The sequence below is a fragment of the Lissotriton vulgaris genome, chromosome 3_1 (assembly GCF_964263255.1).
Source record: "Lissotriton vulgaris chromosome 3_1, aLisVul1.2, whole genome shotgun sequence".
Lineage (NCBI taxonomy): Eukaryota > Metazoa > Chordata > Amphibia > Caudata > Salamandridae > Lissotriton > Lissotriton vulgaris.
In genome coordinates, this window is record NC_141689.1 from 1,973,821,279 (window position 1) to 1,973,840,480 (window position 19,202).

At 45.7% G+C, this 19,202-nt stretch overlaps 1 protein-coding gene across 5 annotated transcripts in view; it reads right to left on the reverse strand.

The window, feature by feature from the left end:
• ASB5 (ankyrin repeat and SOCS box containing 5) overlaps positions 1–19,202 on the reverse strand; it is a 585,404-nt gene that overhangs the window by 147,707 nt on the left and 418,495 nt on the right. For all 5 annotated transcript variants that reach the window (XM_086962458.1, XM_086962453.1, XM_086962454.1 and 2 more), the window contains exon 3: positions 18,524–18,631. In XM_086962458.1, the coding sequence (XP_086818584.1) occupies positions 18,524–18,631 (108 nt within the window). The remainder of the gene's footprint in view (positions 1–18,523; positions 18,632–19,202) is intronic.

The window sequence follows — 19,202 nt, forward strand, 5'->3', positions numbered from 1 at the left end:
CTAGCTGATGGTGAATTGTATAGCTGCTTAATAGTACTGCAGAATACTTCACCGCAGTTGAATTTTTTTAAGACGTCATTTAGGTAGAGCCAATTAACTCTGTCAAACGCCTTAGTTGCGTCTAGAGTCAGGGTGGCCAAGGGGAGAGAGAAAGCAGTGGCAATATCTATAGCCCCGATTAGCTCACGCGTTAGCTCAGCTAATTGTCGCCCCTTAATAAATCCATTTTGATCTTGATGGACTACAGTACCAATAACGCTAGCCAATCTTGTGGCAATTATAGTTGTAAAAATTTTATAGTCGTTATTAAGTAACGATATTGGTCTGTATGACCCGCACTCTAATGGGGATTTCCCTGGTTTTGGGATGAGAACAATTGTGGCCTCACCCCAAGATTTAGGCATAGGCTGTTCTTCCATTAGAATGCCGTTAAAGAGTTCAGTTAGTACAGGTGTAATGGCGTTCTCAAGAGCTTTATATATCTCTCCCGGCAAACCATCCGGGCCTGCTGCTTTGCCTTTCTTAGTTTGACTGATAGCTTTTTTCACCTCCTCTTGTGTGATGTCTGATTCTAATGATTTGCTCTGGGTTGTTGAGAAGGTTGGTAGTGTAATGACTTCCAACCAGCTATCTCTTGCGTTTGGATCGTTGGGGAGATCCTCTTTGTAAATATCCTGAAAAAATTCAAGAAATGCTCTCCCTATCTCAGGACTGGTGGTTCTTGTCTCTGGCTCACCTTCTATCTTAATTTCCCTGATGTAGTTTAGGGCTTTATCAGATTTGATTTTCCAAGCCAGAATTTTTCCTGCACTTTCTCCAAACTCAAATTGAGAAGATTTACTCGCTTCCCACCTTCTATTTATTCTCTCCTGCAGTGTATGTTCTAACTCAGCTTTCATTTCAGCCAGTTTTTCTTGTTCTTCGGCTGTTCTTGATGGCGAGGCCGTTTTTGACTGTAAAGTTTTCATATCTTGTTCTATTCTATTTATCTTGTCAAAATATACCTTCCGCCTATAGGAGGCTCTGTTAGTAATTTGCCCTCTTAAAAACGCTTTAAATGTCTCCCAGATGATTGTTGGGGTTGCTGAGTTTCTATTTAAATCGAAGAAGGTTATAGATTCCTTAATTAGGAAGTTAATTTCCTCTTCCTCAAGCAGGAGTGTCCTATCAAAGGACCATGAAGGGTGTTTGACAGTGGTGTCAGACTTAAGAGTGAACTCTAATGCCGAATGGTCTGATAGATGTGATGGTAAATATTCAATTGATTCTAGAGTGTCTTTTAGACAGTAACTAAAAAAGGCATAGTCTATTCTGGATTTATGTTTAAACCTGCTGTTCCTATAAGACACCCCAATCTTTTTACCCACTTTTTCCCTCCAAAAATCTGCCAGACCCATGTGTTTCATAATTGTTTTAAGTGTTTCTCTGGATTTAATAGAGCCAATAGTTTTAGATCTTATTGATTTATCTTGTTTGGGATCAAGAACGACATTAAAATCACCCATCCAGATTATTGGCTCTTGCGCTGTTAGTAATTGGGTCCTTATTGCGTCTAGATGTGATGGGTCGTCCGAATTTGGGCCATAATAACCCACCAAAATTCTAATCTGACCATCAAGCGAAACTCTTACTAATAGCCATCTCCCTGTTTGGTCTTCCCTGCAATCTAGTATTTCTGCCTTTGCAGATTTTTTAAAAATGAATACTACTCCTCTTATGTTAGCATTATGGTCTGTGGAACAAAATTTATCAATCCACCTATGTTTTTTTAATATGATATTTGCCTCTGTTCTGAGAAGGTGTGTTTCCTGCAACGCTATGACCTGCGCCCGTGAGTCTCTCAGATATTGTAGTATACGCTCACGTCTTCCTCTCACGCGCAGACCATTTACGTTCCAGGACAAAAATTTAGTACATGTCATATTTTGCATCTATCCCTAACACCCTTCGTTTTTTGGTATTTATATGGAATTTTCTTAGACCTGGCATGGAAAAAGCCTGTTTTAGTGAAAATTGTAATGATTGGATGTTTAAACCAACAATAGAGGAGCACGAATGAGGATTTTTTTTTTCCTTCTATTCTACCACCACCCCCCCTACCCTTACCCCGGGAAACCCCCCCTTGTTTACTCTGGCTTGATCTTTAGCCAGGTTAACGCCCGTCTACAGCCCATCCATGAGCTACTACTGCTACCTAATCTTACAAGAGTATGTTAATCTGTGAGCAAGTAGAGAAAAAAAAATTGAACCTCAAGTAGATAAAAAAAAAAAAAAGAAAATTTTTTTTTTATTCAATCCTCCCCTTCCCTATGCACGATCTCCAGTGACTATCTATATTTATTGTGCGTGTTTTTTGTGTGGTTTTTTTTACCCTTCCACCTTTTCTTTTTTTTTTACCCTTTTTCCCCCTTTTTTCCTTCTCTGCTTTTCATTTTTCCCTTTTGTGTTACCGATTTCCCTATTTGATATCTTCCTTTTTCATTTATCTATATAGAAGTTTGATTTCTAAACCTTATGAGAGTGAGCCTGGTCGTGGGCTTGAGCTTGGGCATGATCTCGGATAGATTCTAACAGCTCATCTGCATCATGTGTAGTGCGGACATTATGCATCTTATTGTTATACATGATGCGCAGAAATGCAGGGAATCTCATCTGCACCGTTGCCCCGTAAGATCTAAATTTATCCATGCGCTGACCCAATTCCCACTGTCTGTCCAGTGTCGTTTTTGAGAGGTCAGAGCGAATCTCAAAAGAAAAATCAGGACCTTTTATTGTACCAGCTTTCAGGGCTAAATTTAGTATTTTCTCCTTAAGAGTATACGTCAGGAAGTTAACTAACACTTTCCTAGGTTTAGTCCTTGCTGGGTTCAAACGAAATGGATCTCTATGTATCCGTTGGATGTCCTTATCGAGTTCTTCAACCGTTTCCTCCAAGTTGAGTGCCTCTTTTATTAGTTTTGTTATGTATCCCTTGAGATCTCCACTTTCCTTCCCTTCCGGGATCTTCAAAAGTCGAATGTTGTTGCGTCTAGAAAAGTTTTCCAACACTTCTATTCGCTCTTTCATGTTTTCTCCCTCTTTTTGGAGGTTGTATATTTTTGACCTGGCGCACTCCAAGTTGTTAGTTAGTAGACCCACAGAGCTTTCTAGAGTCTCGGTCCTTTCATAAAGGCCATCAACCTTATGACCTAGTTCCTCACAGGTTGCTCTTATTTCGTTTTGATTTACTTTAGAGACTACAAATTCCTGTCTAATCTCTTCTCTCATTGTTGCGATGGAGGAGACTATAGCCTCGAGCGATTTACCAAAATCTAGAGCTGTGTTTTGCTCAGCCTCCCTTCCAACTGATGCGTCCAGGGACGCCCCCTCTTGAGATATTGCGCTGTGAGTTCCCTTCTCTGTAGAGGTTTTTGAAGCCAAAGGTGTAAGTGGAATAGCTGGAGCTTCGGCCCCTTGCCCTTCATCTTGTTGTACATTGATTACACCCCCATTTGATAATAGATCGGGGTTGCTCTGCATTTGCTTGTTGCTTTCCATAGCTACTGCTGCCATATCCTGCGTAATCTGTGTAATCTGCAGAACTTGGGGTAGGACTCTAAAATAAGAGCGCAGTGATGGTGTAATGTCACCTGGGGCTTTCAAGCTCTTATTCTTGAGTTTATTCTTGTTTCTTTGTTGTTTTTTAGTATCTAAAGCTAATTCAGATTTTTTTTTAGCTCCTGTGCTTTATTGTGAACCTCCCCCCAAGTGCACCCTGGGCCCTGTAGTTCATTTCCTGAAGTTTCTATAGTTTTAGCCTTGCTTCTTGTTGTTCTCACTTGAGACTCCCTGGTCAGATCCTCGCTATAGCCTCTTTTACCTTTATCAAGCAGGCCCAAATTACAACCGGTCTGTTAAATTAATAATCTATGCACAAACGGGATTGATATTTACTGTCTGCCCAAGGTAATAACCAGCTAATGTTCTGCTTCAGCGGAGCCCCCTCTGCAGACGTGTGCCAGTAGTGGGTGATTTGTAGTATCTGACTACAGGCATCAGCAGGTGAGTAGAACACCAGGGTTGTTTCACAGTCTGCTCGAAGTAACAATGCTCATCAAGGGGGAGTGTGCAAAAAACATTTTTTAAAACACTCCAGGACAAGCATTGGCATAGCCAATAGGTCTGGCCTTTGGGAACTTATAAGTGTCCAGCCAGAAATATTGACTTTACCTATGTCTTTAAGCTGTGCTGTACAGAAGTTTGCAGCATGCTGAAAAGTTATAATAAAGAAGTGTCACAAGCATTTTTGTTACCTTAGATATGACCAAAAAAGCATTATGTACAACTAAACGACCATATTAAGAAAGTATTAAAAATAATGTCTTGAGTGTTTTTGTCCTTTCAATACTGGCAAATTGTATCTGCCTGTCCCAATGGTTGCTTGTTGTGTTTTTTTTATTATGGGGGCATAAATAACAGGAGGGTGAAGGTCAGTCAGTCAGTCATTAAGAGTGAGTGAGAGAGTCAGTGAGGGAGAATTTGTGAGAGAGAGAGTCAGTGAGAAAGAGTCAGTCAGTGAGAGAGTGAGTCAGTGAGAGAGAGTGAGTCAGTCAGTGAGAGTGAGTCAGTCAGTGAGAGAGAGTAGGAGCGAGAGTCAGTGAGAAAGAGTCGGTCAGTGAGAGAGTCAGTCATTGAGAGAGAGTGAGTCAGTCAGTGAGAGTGAGACAGACAGGGAGAGAGAGTGGGAAAGGGAGTCTGTGAGAGGGAGTGAGAGTGTTGGTGAGAGTCTGTGAGACAGTGTCTGTGAAAGTCTGTGAGAGAGTGGCTGTGAGTGTCTGTGAGAGACTGCATGTGAGTGTCTGTGAGAGTCTGTGAGAGAGTGTCTGAGAGTCTGTGAGAGACTGTGAGAGTGTCTGTGAGTCTGTGAGAGAGTGTCTGTCAGAGAGTGCCTGTGAGAGAGTGTGTGTGAGAGTCTGTGAGAGAGTGTCTGTGAGAGTATGTGAGAGAGTGTCTGTGAGAGTCTGTGAGAGAGTGTCTGTGAGAGTGTCTGTGAGAGTCTGTGAGGGTGAGTCTTTGAGAGTCAGTGAGAGTGTGTGAGAGAGTGTCTGTGAGAGAGTGTATGTGAGAGTCTGCGAAAGAGTGTTTGTGAGTATGTTAGAGTGTCTGCGAGTGTCTGTGAGAGAGTGTCTGTGATAGTGTCTGTGAAAGAGTGTCTGTGAGAGTCTGTGAGAGTGCCGAGTTAGTGTCTGTGAGAGTCTGTGGGAGAGTGTCTGGGGCTCTGAGAGAGTGTCTGTGAGAGAGTGCCTGTGATAGAGTGTCTATGAGAATCTGTGAGTCTCAGAGAGAGTGTCTGTGAGAGTGTCTGTCAGAGTGTGAGAGAGTGTCTGTGAGAGAATGTCTGTGAGAGTGTCTGTGAGAGAGTGTCTGCGAGAGTGTCTGTGTGAGAGTGTCTGTGAGAGTCTGTGAGAGGGTGTAAGAGAGAGTGTCTGTGAGGGTGTCTGTGAGAGAGTGTCTGTAAGAGTGTCTATAAGAGTCTGTCAGAGAGTGGCTGTGAAAGTCTGAGAGAGTGTCTGAGAGTGTGTCTGTGAAAATCTGTGAGAGAGTGTCTGTGAGTGTCTGTGAGTGTCTATGAGTGTCTGCGAGTGTCTATTTGAGAGTCTGTGAGAGGGAGTCTGTGAGAGTCTGTAAAGAGAGTCTGTGAGAGAGTGTCCGTGAGAGAGTGTATGTGAGAGTCTGTCTGTGAGAGTGTGTGTGAGAGACTGTCTGTGAGAGTGCCTGTGAGAGTGCCTGTGAAACAGTGTCTGATTCTGTGAGAGAGAGTTTGTGAGAGAGAGTCTGTGAGAGAGTGTCTGTGAGAGAGTGTCCGTGAGAGTCTGTGAGTGTCCATGAGAGTCTGTGAGAGAGTGTCTGTGAGAGTCTGTGAGAGTCTGCGAGAGTGTCTGTGAGAGTCTGAGTCTCTGTGAGAGAGTGCCTGTAAGAGTGTGTGAGTTTGTGGGAGTGTCTGTGAGAGAGAGTCTGTGAGAGTGTCTGTGAGAGAGAGTGTCTGTGAGAGAGTGTAAGATTATCTGTGAGAGAGTGCTGGTGAGAGAGTGTCTGTGAGTGTGTGAGAGAAAGTGATTGTCTGTGAGAGAGTCGGTGAGAAAGTCTGTGAGAGTGTCTGTGACAGTCTGTGAGAGAGTGTCTGTTAGTGTCTGTGAGAGTGTCTGTGAGAGTCTGCGAGAGAGTGTCTCTGAGTGTAAGAGTGTCTGTGAGAGAGTCTGTGAGAGAGAGTCTGTGAAAGAGTGTCTGTGAGAGAGTGTCTGTGAGAGAGTGTCTGTGAGAGTGTGAGAGTCTGTGAGAGCGTTTCTGTGAGAGTCAGTGAAAGAGTGTCTGTGAGAGTGTGTCTGTGAGAGTCTGTGAGAGAGTGTCTGTGAGAGTCTGCCTGTGAGAGTGTGTCTGTGAGAGTCTCTGTGAGAGAGTGTGAGAGCCTGTGTGAGAGGATCTGTGAGAGAGTATGTGAGAGAGTGTCTGCGAGAGTGTGTCTCTGAGAGTCTGAGAAATTGTCTGTGAGAGTCTGTCTGTGAGAGTGTGTCTGTGAGAGTCTGTGAGAGAGTCTGTGAGAGTCTGTAAATGAGTGTCTGTGAGAGAGTGTGAGAGTCTGTGAGAGAGTATCTGTGAGAGTCTGTGAAATAGTGTTTGTGAGAGTATCTGTGAGAGAGTGTCTGTGAGAGTGTGTCTGTGAGAGTCTGTGGGAGAGTGTCTGTGAGAGTCTGTCTGTGAGAGTCTGTCTGTGAGAGTCTGTGAGAGTGTCTGTGAGAGCCTGTGAGAGAGTGTCTGTGAGAGAGTCTGTGGGAGAGTCTGTAAGAGAGTGCTTGTAAGAGTCTGAGAATGTCTGTGAGAGTCTGTCGGTGAGAGTGTCTCTGAGAATGTCTGTGAAAGTGTCTGTGAGAGTGTCTGTGAGAGAGTGTCTGTGGGAGCGATTCTGTCAGAGTGTGAGAGAGTGCTGTCAGAGTGTGAGAGTGTCTGTGAGAGAGTGTCTGTGATTGTCTGTGAGAGAGAGTCTGTGAGTGTGTCTGTGAGAGAGTGTCTGTGAGAGAGATTGACTGTGAGAGAGCGTCTGTGAGAGTGTCTGAAAGAGTGTATGTAAGAGTGTCTATGAGAGCCTGTAAGAGAGTGTATGTGAGAGTCTGAGAGAGAGTGTCTGAGAGTGAGTCTGTGAGAGTCTGTGAGAGAATGTCTGTGAGTGTCTATAAGTGTCGGTGAGTGTCTGTGAGAGAGAGTCTGTGAGAGTGTCTGTGAAAGAGTGTATGTGAGTGTATGTGAGAGTGTGTGTGATAGTCTGTCTGTGAAAGAGTGTCTGATTCTGTGAGAGAGAGTCTGTGGGAGAGAGTCTGTGAGAGAGTGTCTGTGCATCTGTGAGAGAGTGTCTGTGAGAGAGTGTCTGTGAGAGTCTGAGTATATGTGAAATTCTGTAAGAGAGCGTGAGAGTCTATGAGAGAGTGTGAGACAGTGTCTGTGAGAGTCTGTGAGAGTGTCTGTGAGAGAATCTCTGTGAGAGAGTGTGAGAGTCTGTGAGAGAGTATCTGTGAGAGCCTGTGAAAGAGTGTTTGTGAGAGTATCTGTGAGAGAGTCTGTGAGAGAGTGTCTGTAAGAGTGTGTCTGTGAGGGTCTGTCTGTGAGAATCTGTCTGTGAGAGTCTGTAAGAGAGTGTCTGTGAGAGAGTCTGTGACAGAGTCTGTAAGAGAGTGTCGGTGAGTCTGTGAGAGTGTCTGTGAGAGTCTGTCTGTGAGAATGTCTGTGAGAGGGTCTGTTAGAGTTTCTGTGAGAGTCTGTCTGTGAGAGTGTCTGTGAGAGTGTCTGTGAGAATGTCTGTGAGAGAGTGTATGTGAGTGTATGTGAGAGTGTGTGTGATAGTCTGTCTGTGAAAGAGTGTCTGATTCTGTGAGAGAGAGTCTGTGGGAGAGAGTCTGTGAGAGAGTGTCTGTGCATCTGTGAGAGAGTGTCTGTGAGAGAGTGTCTGTGAGAGTCTGAGTATATGTGAAATTCTGTAAGAGAGCGTGAGAGTCTATGAGAGAGTGTGAGACAGTGTCTGTGAGAGTCTGTGAGAGTGTCTGTGAGAGAATCTCTGTGAGAGAGTGTGAGAGTCTGTGAGAGAGTATCTGTGAGAGCCTGTGAAAGAGTGTTTGTGAGAGTATCTGTGAGAGAGTCTGTGAGAGAGTGTCTGTAAGAGTGTGTCTGTGAGGGTCTGTCTGTGAGAATCTGTCTGTGAGAGTCTGTAAGAGAGTGTCTGTGAGAGAGTCTGTGACAGAGTCTGTAAGAGAGTGTCGGTGAGTCTGTGAGAGTGTCTGTGAGAGTCTGTCTGTGAGAGTGTCTGTGAGAATGTCTGTGAGAGGGTCTGTTAGAGTTTCTGTGAGAGTCTGTCTGTGAGAGTGTCTGTGAGAGTGTCTGTGAGAGTGTCCGTGAGAGTGTCTGTGAGAGTGTCTGTGAGAGCGTGTCTGTCAGAGTGTCTGTGAGAGAGTGTCTGTCAGAGTGTGAGAGAGTGTCTGTCAGAGTGTCTGTGAGAGTCTGTCTGTGAGAGTGTCTGTGAGAATGTCTGTGAGAGTGTCTGTGAGAGTCTGTCTGTGAGAATGTCTGTGAGAATGTCTGTGAGAGTGTCCGTGAGAGTGTCCGTGAGAGCGTGTCTGTGAGAGTGTCTGTGAGAGCATGTCTGTCAGAGTGTCTGTGAGAGAGTGTCTGTGAGAGTGTGAGAGAGTGTCTGTGAGAGAGTGCCTGTGAGTGCCTGTGAGAGAGTGTCGGTGAGAGGGTCTGCGAGAGAGTGTCTGTGAGAGAGTGTTTGTGAGAGTCTGTCTGTGAGAGTCTGTGTGAGAGTGTCTGTGAGGGAGTCTGTGACAGAGTCTGTAAGAGAGTGTCTGTGAGTCTGTGAGAGTGTCTGTGAAAGTCTGTGTGTGAGAGTGTCTGTGAGAATGTCTGTGAGAGTGTCTGTGAGAGTTTCTGTGAGAGTCTGTCTGTGAGAGTGTCTGTGAGAATGTCTGTGAGAATGTCTGTGAGAGTGTCCGTGAGAGTGTCTGTGAGAGTGTCTGTGAGAGCGTGTCTGTCAGAGTGTCTGTGAGAGAGTGTCTGTCAGAGTGTGTGAGAGAGTGTCCGTGAGAGTGTCTGTGAGAGTCTGTCTGTGAGAGTGTGTGAGAATGTCTGTGAGAATGTCTGTGAGAATGTCTGTGAGAGTGTCCGTGAGAGTGTCTGTGAGAGTGTCTGTGAGAGCGTGTCTGTCAGAGTGTCTGTCAGAGAGTGTCTGTCAGAGTGTGAGAGAGTGTCTGTGAGAGTGTCCGTGAGTGTCTGTGAGAGTGTCTGTGAGTGTCTGTGAGAGAGTGTCTGTGAGAGAGTCTGTGAGAGTGTCTGTGAGAGAGTGTTTGTGAGAGTGTCTGTGAAAGAGTGTCTGTGAGAGTGTGAGAGAGTGTCTGTGAGAGAGTGTCTGTGAGAGAGTGTCTGTGAGAGGGTCCGTGAGAGAGTGTCTGTGAGAGAGTGTTTGTGAGAGTCTGTCTGTGAGAGTCTGTAAGAGAGTGTCTGTGAGAGAGTCTGTGACAGAGTCTGTAAGAGAGTGTCTGTGAGTCTGTGAGAGTGTCTGTGAAAGTCTGTCTGTGAGAGTGTCTGTGAGAATGTCTGTGAGAGTGTCTGTGAGAGCGTGTCTGTGAGAGTGTCTGTGAGAGCGTGTCTGTCAGAGTGTCTGTGAGAGAGTGTCTGTCAGAGTGTGAGAGAGTGTCCGTGAGAGTGTCTGTGAGAGTCTGTCTGTGAGAGTGTGTGAGAATGTCTGTGAGAGTGTCTGTGAGAGTGTCTGTGAGAATGTTTGTGAGAATGTCTGTGAGAGTGTCCGTGAGAGTGTCTGTGAGAGTGTCTTTGAGAGAGTGTCTGTCAGAGTGTGAGAGAGTGTCTGTGAGAGTGTCCGTGAGTGTCTGTGAGAGAGTGTCTGTGAGTGCCTGTGAGAGAGTGTCTGTGAGAGAGTCTGTGAGAGTGTTTGTGAGAGAGTGTTTGTGAGAGTGTCTGTGAAAGAGTGTCTGTAAGAGTGTCTATGAGAGTCTGTGAGAGAGTGTCTGTGTGACTCTGTGAGAGTCTGTGAGAGAGTGTCTGTGAGTGTCTATGAGTGTCTGTGAGAGAGTCAGTGAGAGAGTCTGTGAGAGAGTCTGTGAGTCTGTGAGAGAGTCTGTGAGAGTGTCTGTGAGAGAGTGTATGTGAGTGTCTGTGAGAGAGTGTTTGTGAGAGTCTGTCTGTGAGATTCTGTAAGAGAGTGTCTGTGAGAGAGTCTGTGACAGAGTCTGTAAGAGAGTGTCTGTGAGTCTGTGAGAGTGTCTGTGAAAGTCTGTCTGTGAGAGTGTCTGTGAGAGTGTCTGTGAGAGTTTCTGTGAGAGTCTGTCTGTAAGAGTGTCTGTGAGAATGTCTGTGAGAATGTCTGTGAGAGTGTCCGTGAGAGTGTCTGTGAGAGTGTCTGTGAGAGTGTGTCTGTCAGAGTGTCTGTGAGAGAGTGTCTGTCAGAGTGTGAGAGAGTGTCCGTGAGAGTGTCTGTGAGAGTCTGTCTGTGAGAGTGTGTGAGAATGTCTGTGAGAGTGTCTGTGAGAATGTCTGTGAGAATGTCTGTGAGAGTGTCCGTGAGAGTGTCTGTGAGAGTGTCTGTGAGAGTGTGTCTGTCAGAGTGTCTGTGAGAGAGTGTCTGTCAGAGTGTGAGAGAGTGTCTGTGAGAGTGTCCGTGAGTGTCTGTGAGAGAGTGTCTGTGAGAGTGTCTGTGAGAGTGTCTGTGAGAGAGTGTTTGTGAGAGTGTCTTTGAAAGAGTGTCTGTAAGAGTGTCTATGAGAGTCTGTGAGAGAGTGTCTGTGTGACTCTGTGAGAGTGTCTGTGAGTGTCTATGAGTGTCTGTGAGAGAGTCAGTGAGAGAGTCTGTGAGTCTGTGAGAGAGTATGTGAGAGTGTCTGTGAGAGAGTGTATGTGAGTGTCTGTGAGAGTGTGTGTGAGAGTCTGTGAGAGTGTCTGTGAAAGAGTGTCTGATTCTGTGAGCGAGAGTCTGTGAGAGAGAGTCTGTGAAAGAGTGTATGTGAGTGTCTGTGAGAGTGTGTGATAGTCTGTCTGTGAAAGAGTGTCTGATTCTGTGAGACAGAGTCTGTGGGAGAGAGTCTGTGAGAGAGTGTCTGTGCATCTGTGAGAGAGTGTCTGTGAGAGACTGTCTCTGAGAGTCTGTGAGAATCTGTGAGAGAGTGTCTGTGAGAGTCTGAGTATCTGTGAGATTCTGTAAGAGTGTCTGTGAAAGTCTGTGAGAGAGTGTGAGACAGTGTCTGTCAGAGAGTCTCTGTGAGAGAGTCTCTGTGAGAGAGTGTGAGAGTCTGTGAGAGAGTATCTGTGAGAGCCTGTGAAAGAGTGTCTGTGAGAGAGTCTGTGAGAGTGTATCTGTGAGAGTGTGTCTGTGAGAGTGTGTCTGTGAGAGTCTGTGAGAGACTGTCTGTGAGTCTGTGAGAGTGTCTGTGAGAGTCTGTCTGTGTGAGTGTCTGTGAGAATGTCTGTGAGAGTGTCTGTGAGAGTCTGTCTGTGAGAGTGTCTGTGAGAATGTCTGTCAGAGTGTCTGTGAGAGAGTGTCTGTCAGAGTGTGAGAGAGTGTCTGTCAGAGTGTCTGTGAGAGAGTGTCTGTGAGAGTGTCTGTGAGAGAGTGTCTGTGAGTGCCTGTGAGAGAGTGTCTGTGAGAGAGTCTGTGAGAGAGTGTCTGTGAGAGAGTGTCTGTGAGAGTGTCTGTGAAAGAGTGTCTGTAAGAGTGTCTGAGAGTCTGTGAGAGAGTGTCTGTGTGACTCTGTGAGAGAGTGTCTGAGAGTGAGTCTGTGAGAGAGTGTCTGTGAGTGTCTATGAGTGTCTGTGAGAGAGTATGTGAGAGTCTGTGAAGGAGTCTGTGAGAGTGTATGTGAGAGAGTGTATGTGAGAGTGTGTGTGAGAGTCTGTCTGTGAGAGTGTCTGTGAAAGAGTGTCTGATTCTGTGAGAGAGAGTCTGTGAGAGAGTCTGTGAGAGAGAGTCTGTGAGAATCTGTGAGAGAGTGTCTGTGAGAGTCTGAGTATCTGTGAGAGGCTGTGAGAGTGTCTGTGAGAGTCTGTGAGAGAGTGTGAGACAGTGTCTGTGAGAGTCTGTGAGAGAGTGTCTGTGACTCTGTGAGAGAGTTTGTGAGAGAGTGTGTGAGAGTGTCTGTTAGAAAGTGTCTGTGAGAGAGTGTTGGTGAGAGGGTGTCTGTGAGAGAGTGTGTGAGAGAGTGTGAGTGTCTGTGAGAGGGTTTGTGAGAGTCTGTGAGAGAGCGTATGTGAGAGTGTCTGTGTGAGTGTATGTGAGAGTCTGTGAGAGAGTGTCTGTGAGTCTGTGAGAGTCTGTGAGAGTGTCTGTAAGAGTCTGTGATAGTGTATGTATGAGAGTGTCTGTGAGAATCTGAGAGAGAGTGTCTGTGAGAGAATGTCAGTGAGAGTCTGTGAGAGAGTGTCTGTGAGTCGGTGAGTGTATGTGAGAGAGTGTCTGTGAGATTCTGTGAGAGAGTGTCTGTGAGAGAGTGTCTGTGAGAGAGTGTTTTTGAGAGTCTGTCTGTGAGAGTCTGTGTGAGAGTGTCTGTGAGAGAGACTGACACAGAGTCTGAAAGAGAGTGTCTGTGAGTCTGTGAGAGTGTCTGTGAAAGTCTGTCTGTGAGAGTGTCTGTGAGAATGTCTGTGAGAGTGTCTGTGAGAGTTTCTGTGAGAGTCTGTCTGTGAGAGTGTCTGTGAGAATGTCTGTGAGAATGTCTGTGAGAGTGTCCGTGAGAGTGTCTGTGAGAGTGTCTGTGAGAGAGTGTCTGTCAGAGTGTGAGAGAGTGTCCGTGAGAGTGTCTGTGAGAGTCTGTCTGTGAGAGTGTGTGAGAATGTCTGTGAGAGTGTCTGTGAGAATGTCTGTGAGAATGTCTGTGAGAGTGTCCGTGAGAGTGTCTGTGAGAGTGACTGTGAGAGCGTGTCTGTCAGAGTGTCTGTCAGAGAGTGTCTGTCAGAGTGTGAGAGAGTGTCTGTGAGAGTGTCCGTGAGTGTCTGTGAGAGAGTGTCTGTGAGTGCCTGTGAGAGAGTGTCTGTGAGAGAGTCTGTGAGAGTGTCTGTGAGAGAGTGTTTGTGAGAGTGTCTGTGAAAGAGTGTCTGTGAGAGTGTGAGAGAGTGTCTGTGAGAGAGTGCCTGTGAGAGAGTGTCTGTGAGAGGGTCAGTGAGAGAGTGTCTGTGAGAGAGTGTTTGTGAGAGTCTGTCTGTGAGAGTCTGTAAGAGAGTGTCTGTGAGAGAGTCTGTGACAGAGTCTGTAAGAGAGTGTCTGTGAGTCTGTGAGAGTGTCTGTGAAAGTCTGTCTGTGAGAGTGTCTGTGAGAATGTCTGTGAGAGTGTCTGTGAGAGTTTCTGTGAGAGTCTGTCTGTGAGAGTGTCTGTGAGAATGTCTGTGAGAATGTCTGTGAGAGTGTCCGTGAGAGTGTCTGTGAGAGTGTCTGTGAGAGCGTGTCTGTCAGAGTGTCTGTGAGAGAGTGTCTGTCAGAGTGTGAGAGAGTGTCCGTGAGAGTGTCTGTGAGAGTCTGTCTGTGAGAGTGTGTGAGAATGTCTGTGAGAGTGTCTGTGAGAATGTTTGTGAGAGTGTCCGTGAGAGTGTCCGTGAGAGTGTCTGTGAGAGTGTCTGTGAGAGCGTGTCTGTCAGAGTGTCTGTGAGAGAGTGTCTGTCAGAGTGTGAGAGAGTGTCTGTGAGAGTGTCCGTGAGTGTCTGTGAGAGAGTGTCTGTGAGTGCCTGTGAGAGAGTGTCTGTGAGAGAGTCTGTGAGAGTGTCTGTGAGAGAGTGTTTGTGAGAGTGTCTGTGAAAGAGTGTCTGTAAGAGTGTCTATGAGAGTCTGTGAGAGAGTGTCTGTGTGACTCTGTGAGAGTCTGTGAGAGAGTGTCTGTGAGTGTCTATGAGTGTCTGTGAGAGAGTCCGTGAGAAAGTCTGTGAGAGAGTCTGTGAGTCTGTGAGAGAGTCTGTGAGAGTGTCTGTGAGAGAGTGTATGTTCGTGTCTGTGAGAGAGTGTTTGTGAGAGTCTGTCTGTGAGAGTCTGTAAGAGAGTGTCTGTGAGAGAGTCTGTGACAGAGTCTGTAAGAGAGTGTCTGTGAGTCTGTGAGAGTGTCTGTGAAAGTCTGTATGTGAGAGTGTCTGTGAGAATGTCTGTGAGAGTTTCTGTGAGAGTCTGTCTGTGAGAGTGTCTGTGAGAATGTCTGTGAGAATGTCTGTGAGAGTGTCCGTGAGAGTGTCCGTGAGAGTGTCCGTGAGAGTGTCCGTGAGAGTGTCTGTGAGAGCGTGTCTGTCAGAGTGTCTGTGAGAGAGTGTCTGTCAGAGTGTGAGAGAGTGTCCGTGAGAGTGTCTGTGAGAGTCTGTCTGTGAGAGTGTGTGAGAATGTCTGTGAGAGTGTCTGTGAGAGTGTCTGTGAGAATGTCTGTGAGAATGTCTGTGAGAGTGTCCGTGAGAGTGTCTGTGAGAATGTCTGTGAGAGTGTGTCTGTCAGAGTGTCTGTGAGAGAGTGTCTGTCAGAGTGTGAGAGAGTGTCTGTGAGAGTGTCCGTGAGTGTCTGTGAGAGAGTGTCTGTGAGTGCCTGTGAGAGAGTGTCTGTGAGAGAGTCTGTGAGAGTGTCTGTGAGAGAGTGTTTGTGAGAGTGTCTTTGAAAGAGTGTCTGTAAGAGTGTCTATGAGAGTCTGTGAGAGAGTGTCTGTGTGACTCTGTAAGAGTCTGTGAGAGAGTGTCTGTGAGTGTCTATGAGTGTCTATGAGAGAGTCAGTGAGAGAGTCTGTGAGTCTGTGAGAGAGTATGTGAGAGTGTCTGTGAGAGAGTGTATGTGAGTGTCTGTGAGAGTGTGTGTGAGAGTCTGTGAGAGTGTCTGTGAAAGAGTGTCTGATTCTGTGAGCGAGAGTCTGTGAGAGAGAGTCTGTGAAAGAGTGTATGTGAGTGTCTGTGAGAGTGTGTGATAGTCTGTCTGTGAAAGAGTGTCTGATTCTGTGAGACAGAGTCTGTGGGAGAGAGTCTGTGAGAGAGTGTCTGTGCATCTGTGAAAGAGTGTCTGTGAGAGACTGTCTCTGAGAGTCTGTGAGAATCTGTGAGAGAGTGTCTGTGAGAGTCTGAGTATCTGTGAGATTCTGTAAGAGTGTCTGTGAAAGTCTGTGAGAGAGTGTGAGACAGTGTCTGTCAGAGAGTCTCTGTGAGAGAGTCTCTGTGAGAGAGTGTGAGAGTCTGTGAGAGAGTATCTGTGAGAGCCTGTGAAAGAGTGTCTGTGAGAGAGTCTGTGAGAGTGTGTCTGTGAGAGTGTGTCTGTGAGAGTGTGTCTGTGAGAGTCTGTGAGAGACTGTCTGTGAGAGTCTGTGAGAGAGTGTCTGTGAGAGAGTCTGTGACAGAGTCTGTAAGAGAGTGTCTGTGAGTCTGTGAGAGTGTCTGTGAGAGTCTGTCTGTGTGAGTGTCTGTGAGAATGTCTGTGAGAGTGTCTGTGAGAGTCTGTCTGTGAGAGTGTCTGTGAGAATGTCTGTCAGAGTGTCTGTGAGAGAGTGTCTGTCAGAGTGTGAGAGAGTGTCTGTCAGAGTGTCTGTGAGAGAGTGTCTGTGAGAGTGTCTGTGAGTGTCTGTGAGAGAGTGTCTGTGAGTGCCTGTGAGAGAGTGTCTGTGAGAGAGTCTGTGAGAGAGTGTCTGTGAGAGAGTGTCTGTGAGAGTGTCTGTGAAAGAGTGTCTGTAAGTGTCTGAGAGTCTGTGAGAGAGTGTCTGTGTGACTCTGTGAGAGAGTGTCTGAGAGTGAGTCTGTGAGAGAGTGTCTGTGAGTGTCTATGAGTGTCGGTGAGAGAGTATGTGAGAGTCTGTGAGGGAGTCTGTGAGAGTGTATGTGAGAGAGTGTATGTGAGAGTGTGTGTGAGAGTCTGTCTGTGAGAGTGTCTGTGAAAGAGTGTCTGATTCTGTGAGAGAGAGTCTGTGAGAGAGTCTGTGAGAGAGAGTCTGTGAGAATCTGTGAGAGAGTGTCTGTGAGAGTCTGAGTATCTGTGAGAGTGTCTGTGAGAGTCTGTGAGAGAGTGTGAGACAGTGTCTGTGAGAGTCTGTGAGAGAGTGTCTGTGACTCTGTGAGAGAGTTTGTGAGAGAGTGTGTGAGAGTGTCTGTTAGAAAGTGTCTGTGAGAGAGTGTTGGTGAGAGGGTGTCTGTGAGAGAGTGTGTGAGAGAGTGTGAGTGTCTGTGAGCGGGTTTGTGAGAGTCTGTGAGAGAGCGTATGTGAGAGAGTCTGTGTGAGTGTATGCGAGAGTCTGTGAGAGAGTGTCTGTGAGTCTGTGAGAGTCTGTGAGAGTGTCTGTAAGAGTCTGTGATAGTGTATGTATGAGAGTGTCTGTGAGAATCTGAGAGAGAGTGTCTGTGAGAGAATGTCAGTGAGAGTCTGTGAGAGAGTGTCTGTGAGTCGGTGAGTGTCTGTGAGAGAGTGTCTGTGAGATTCTGTGAGAGAGTGTCTGTGAGAGAGTGTCTGTGAGAGAGTGTCTGTGAGAGTGTCTGAGAGTCTGTGAGAGAGAGTCTGAGAGAGAGTGTCTGTGAGCAAGTGTCTGTGAGAGAGTGTCTGTGAGCAAGTGTCTGTGAGAGAGTGTGAGAGAGAGTCTGTGAGAGAGTGTCTGTGAGAGTGAATCAGCCATTAATGCAATTGTGACAATGGTTGAAATATAAAACCCAAACATATTTGCAGAGTTTAACGATTTGTCGCTATTCATAATGCTCTGAGGATACTACATTATTACATGCAAATAAATACATGCAGAACAAATAAAAGAAAAAATTCTAGTGAAGACTTGAATCCGCGTGTTCTGAAGACCTGTAATTTGCGAGAGATAGAGAGAGCCCAAGAGTGGAGCCTGCATGCGTGCACATTCGCACGATGTAAAGCATTGCGCACGCGTGCACATTTTGTACACCCATATGCGCAGCGGCATTTTTGTTGCTATGACAACAAAAGCATCGCAAGATGGAGTCGGACTGTCCACAGTCCCATGGACATGTGCATGCTGTAGGCTATGGACAGATGGCGAGAGCAGCCATCTTTGTCCATGCAGACGCATGCATGAGCCCACGGGGAGATTGATTCCAAAAGGTCCTTTCTGGCGAGGCAGCGCATGCGCTGCTTTCGCCAGGTGATACCTAAAAAGTAAGGAGTGCCGATCAGCGATGAGACCTGCACCGCACAGACAGGGGATCTGTGGTGTAAACTAATAACTATACATACTCTATCCTCAAAGTATGAAACAGTATTATTGAAGCGGGCAGGAGGGGGTATGTGTGGGAGAGTTCAAATGACGTATAGATAGTGAATGTCGATGCAGAGAGTACAATGAGACCCTTTGTTAATTAGCAACCTGCAGCTCAGACCCTGCTTCACAACCTGACCCACTGAGGGGGTAGCCCTCCAGACTACCAAGGTACAGCAGTCTGAACCCTACACCAAATCGGTCACAGACCTAACAGCGCCATATCTCCCTACTCCTTTCACAGTAAGGCTACCAATGGGACACATGGGTGATGACGTCTGGGAAACAAAAATTGGTTGAGCTTTGTTTCTATTCTGGTAAATGCTCATCTGGGCACCGCGCATCCATTTTGGGATCAGGCTGTCTGTCACACGTTGTAAAAATTGACTTCTACCAAATAATGAATGTGTTCTTGTGTAACGTAATCAGTGACCTTCGGGTCCGGTTTGTGCGATTCAAACTACAAAATAAAAACAACGCCTGGCCTGCAATAGCCAGATGTGAGGAGGGAAGAGAGGCCATCACATGCTGTACTGTGTGATGGCCGACCAAAATGCTCTCTGAGTGAAATCGCCGGAAAGAGAGCTAAACACACTAAGGAGGGACTTTAACAGAAACACACCAATAAGCAGCTTGCATTTGTGAATGCCACAGATTGCAACGAATGGAAATTGCTAGGTTTGCCACACCCCACAGAAAAGATATAACAGGTCGATTAAAGCTCGACCTAAAAATGAATTTAAGGATAGAGACAAGAAAATTATTTCTAGCAATTACAGCCATTTATTACAGGGATTTCCGCTCCATCCCATCCATACGTTGAGGCCATTTTGAGCTCATAAGTACATAGCTTCAAATACAATCTTGATAATGTAATACATATATTACTTAAGTATTGGTTTTGATACAGCATGTGCTTTGCACGATGATACACTGGATCACTTACCAATATATTGGTACTGATTGATGTCAGCTGACTGCAAAATAAGTGAAACCTTTACAGTTATGTGAAGATTGCTCCCGAGTTTATGATTCCATCTGTCTCAATTTACTATGTATTACCAATGATATTAACCTATATAATTATTCAGTGATGTGTTATGCATCATGGCATCTGGAGATGTTGCAGTTACCCCAGGTAGAAGGCATACCTCATACAGAGTCATCTAATAGTAGCAGTGATGTGTTCATATCGTAACGCTGCATAATATAACTGGTTATTTTTCTTCAGAAAAAATTGAAAACTAGAAACAAATTAACGCTATACAGAACCCAGGACCAGTACTCACATTTGCTCCAGCTTCAAGAAGGGTTCTTGCACATCCTACATGATCTCCCATACAGGCCTCGTGGAGTGGTGTAACATGATCAATGGTCAGCGTATTGACATTGTGGCCCTAAATGAGACAAGAATTTCGATACTTAATTTGTTTTTAGGTTTTACACTAAAACAGCCCTTCTACACATGACAAGTGTGTATTTATGTTGTTTAAAACTGTGGTCTGAAAAGACATACCCTAAAATTAAAAAGCAGAGATAGTTTTGTGTCAGCACACGGCATTTGTGTACTTTCACAAACAAGATCGCATTTTAACATGTTGAAAACTGTATCTGTTTACATATGGTGAGAGTCAACTGAAACAACGTAGCAGATATTAGCATGGGCATGGGAATTTGGTAGGGTGACATAAACATATCATTCATCAGAAACGGATTTTGCAAGAAGTGGAAACAATAATAAACAAGCATTTGCAGTGCAAAAGGTCTCGCATTTGTGCGAGTTAGAGCTATTGGTGTTGTTAATAATGTCTATTACCCATGTGGATTCGTTTTGCTTGTATGTGATGTGCAGTGGGATTGTGTGGGTTGTATTGGAACTGCCAACTGTGGAATTGTGTTCGGTGTCATTGTGTAATATATTTGAGTAGTGGAATTATGTGGCATGGTGAACAGATGGGGTTGAGAGCT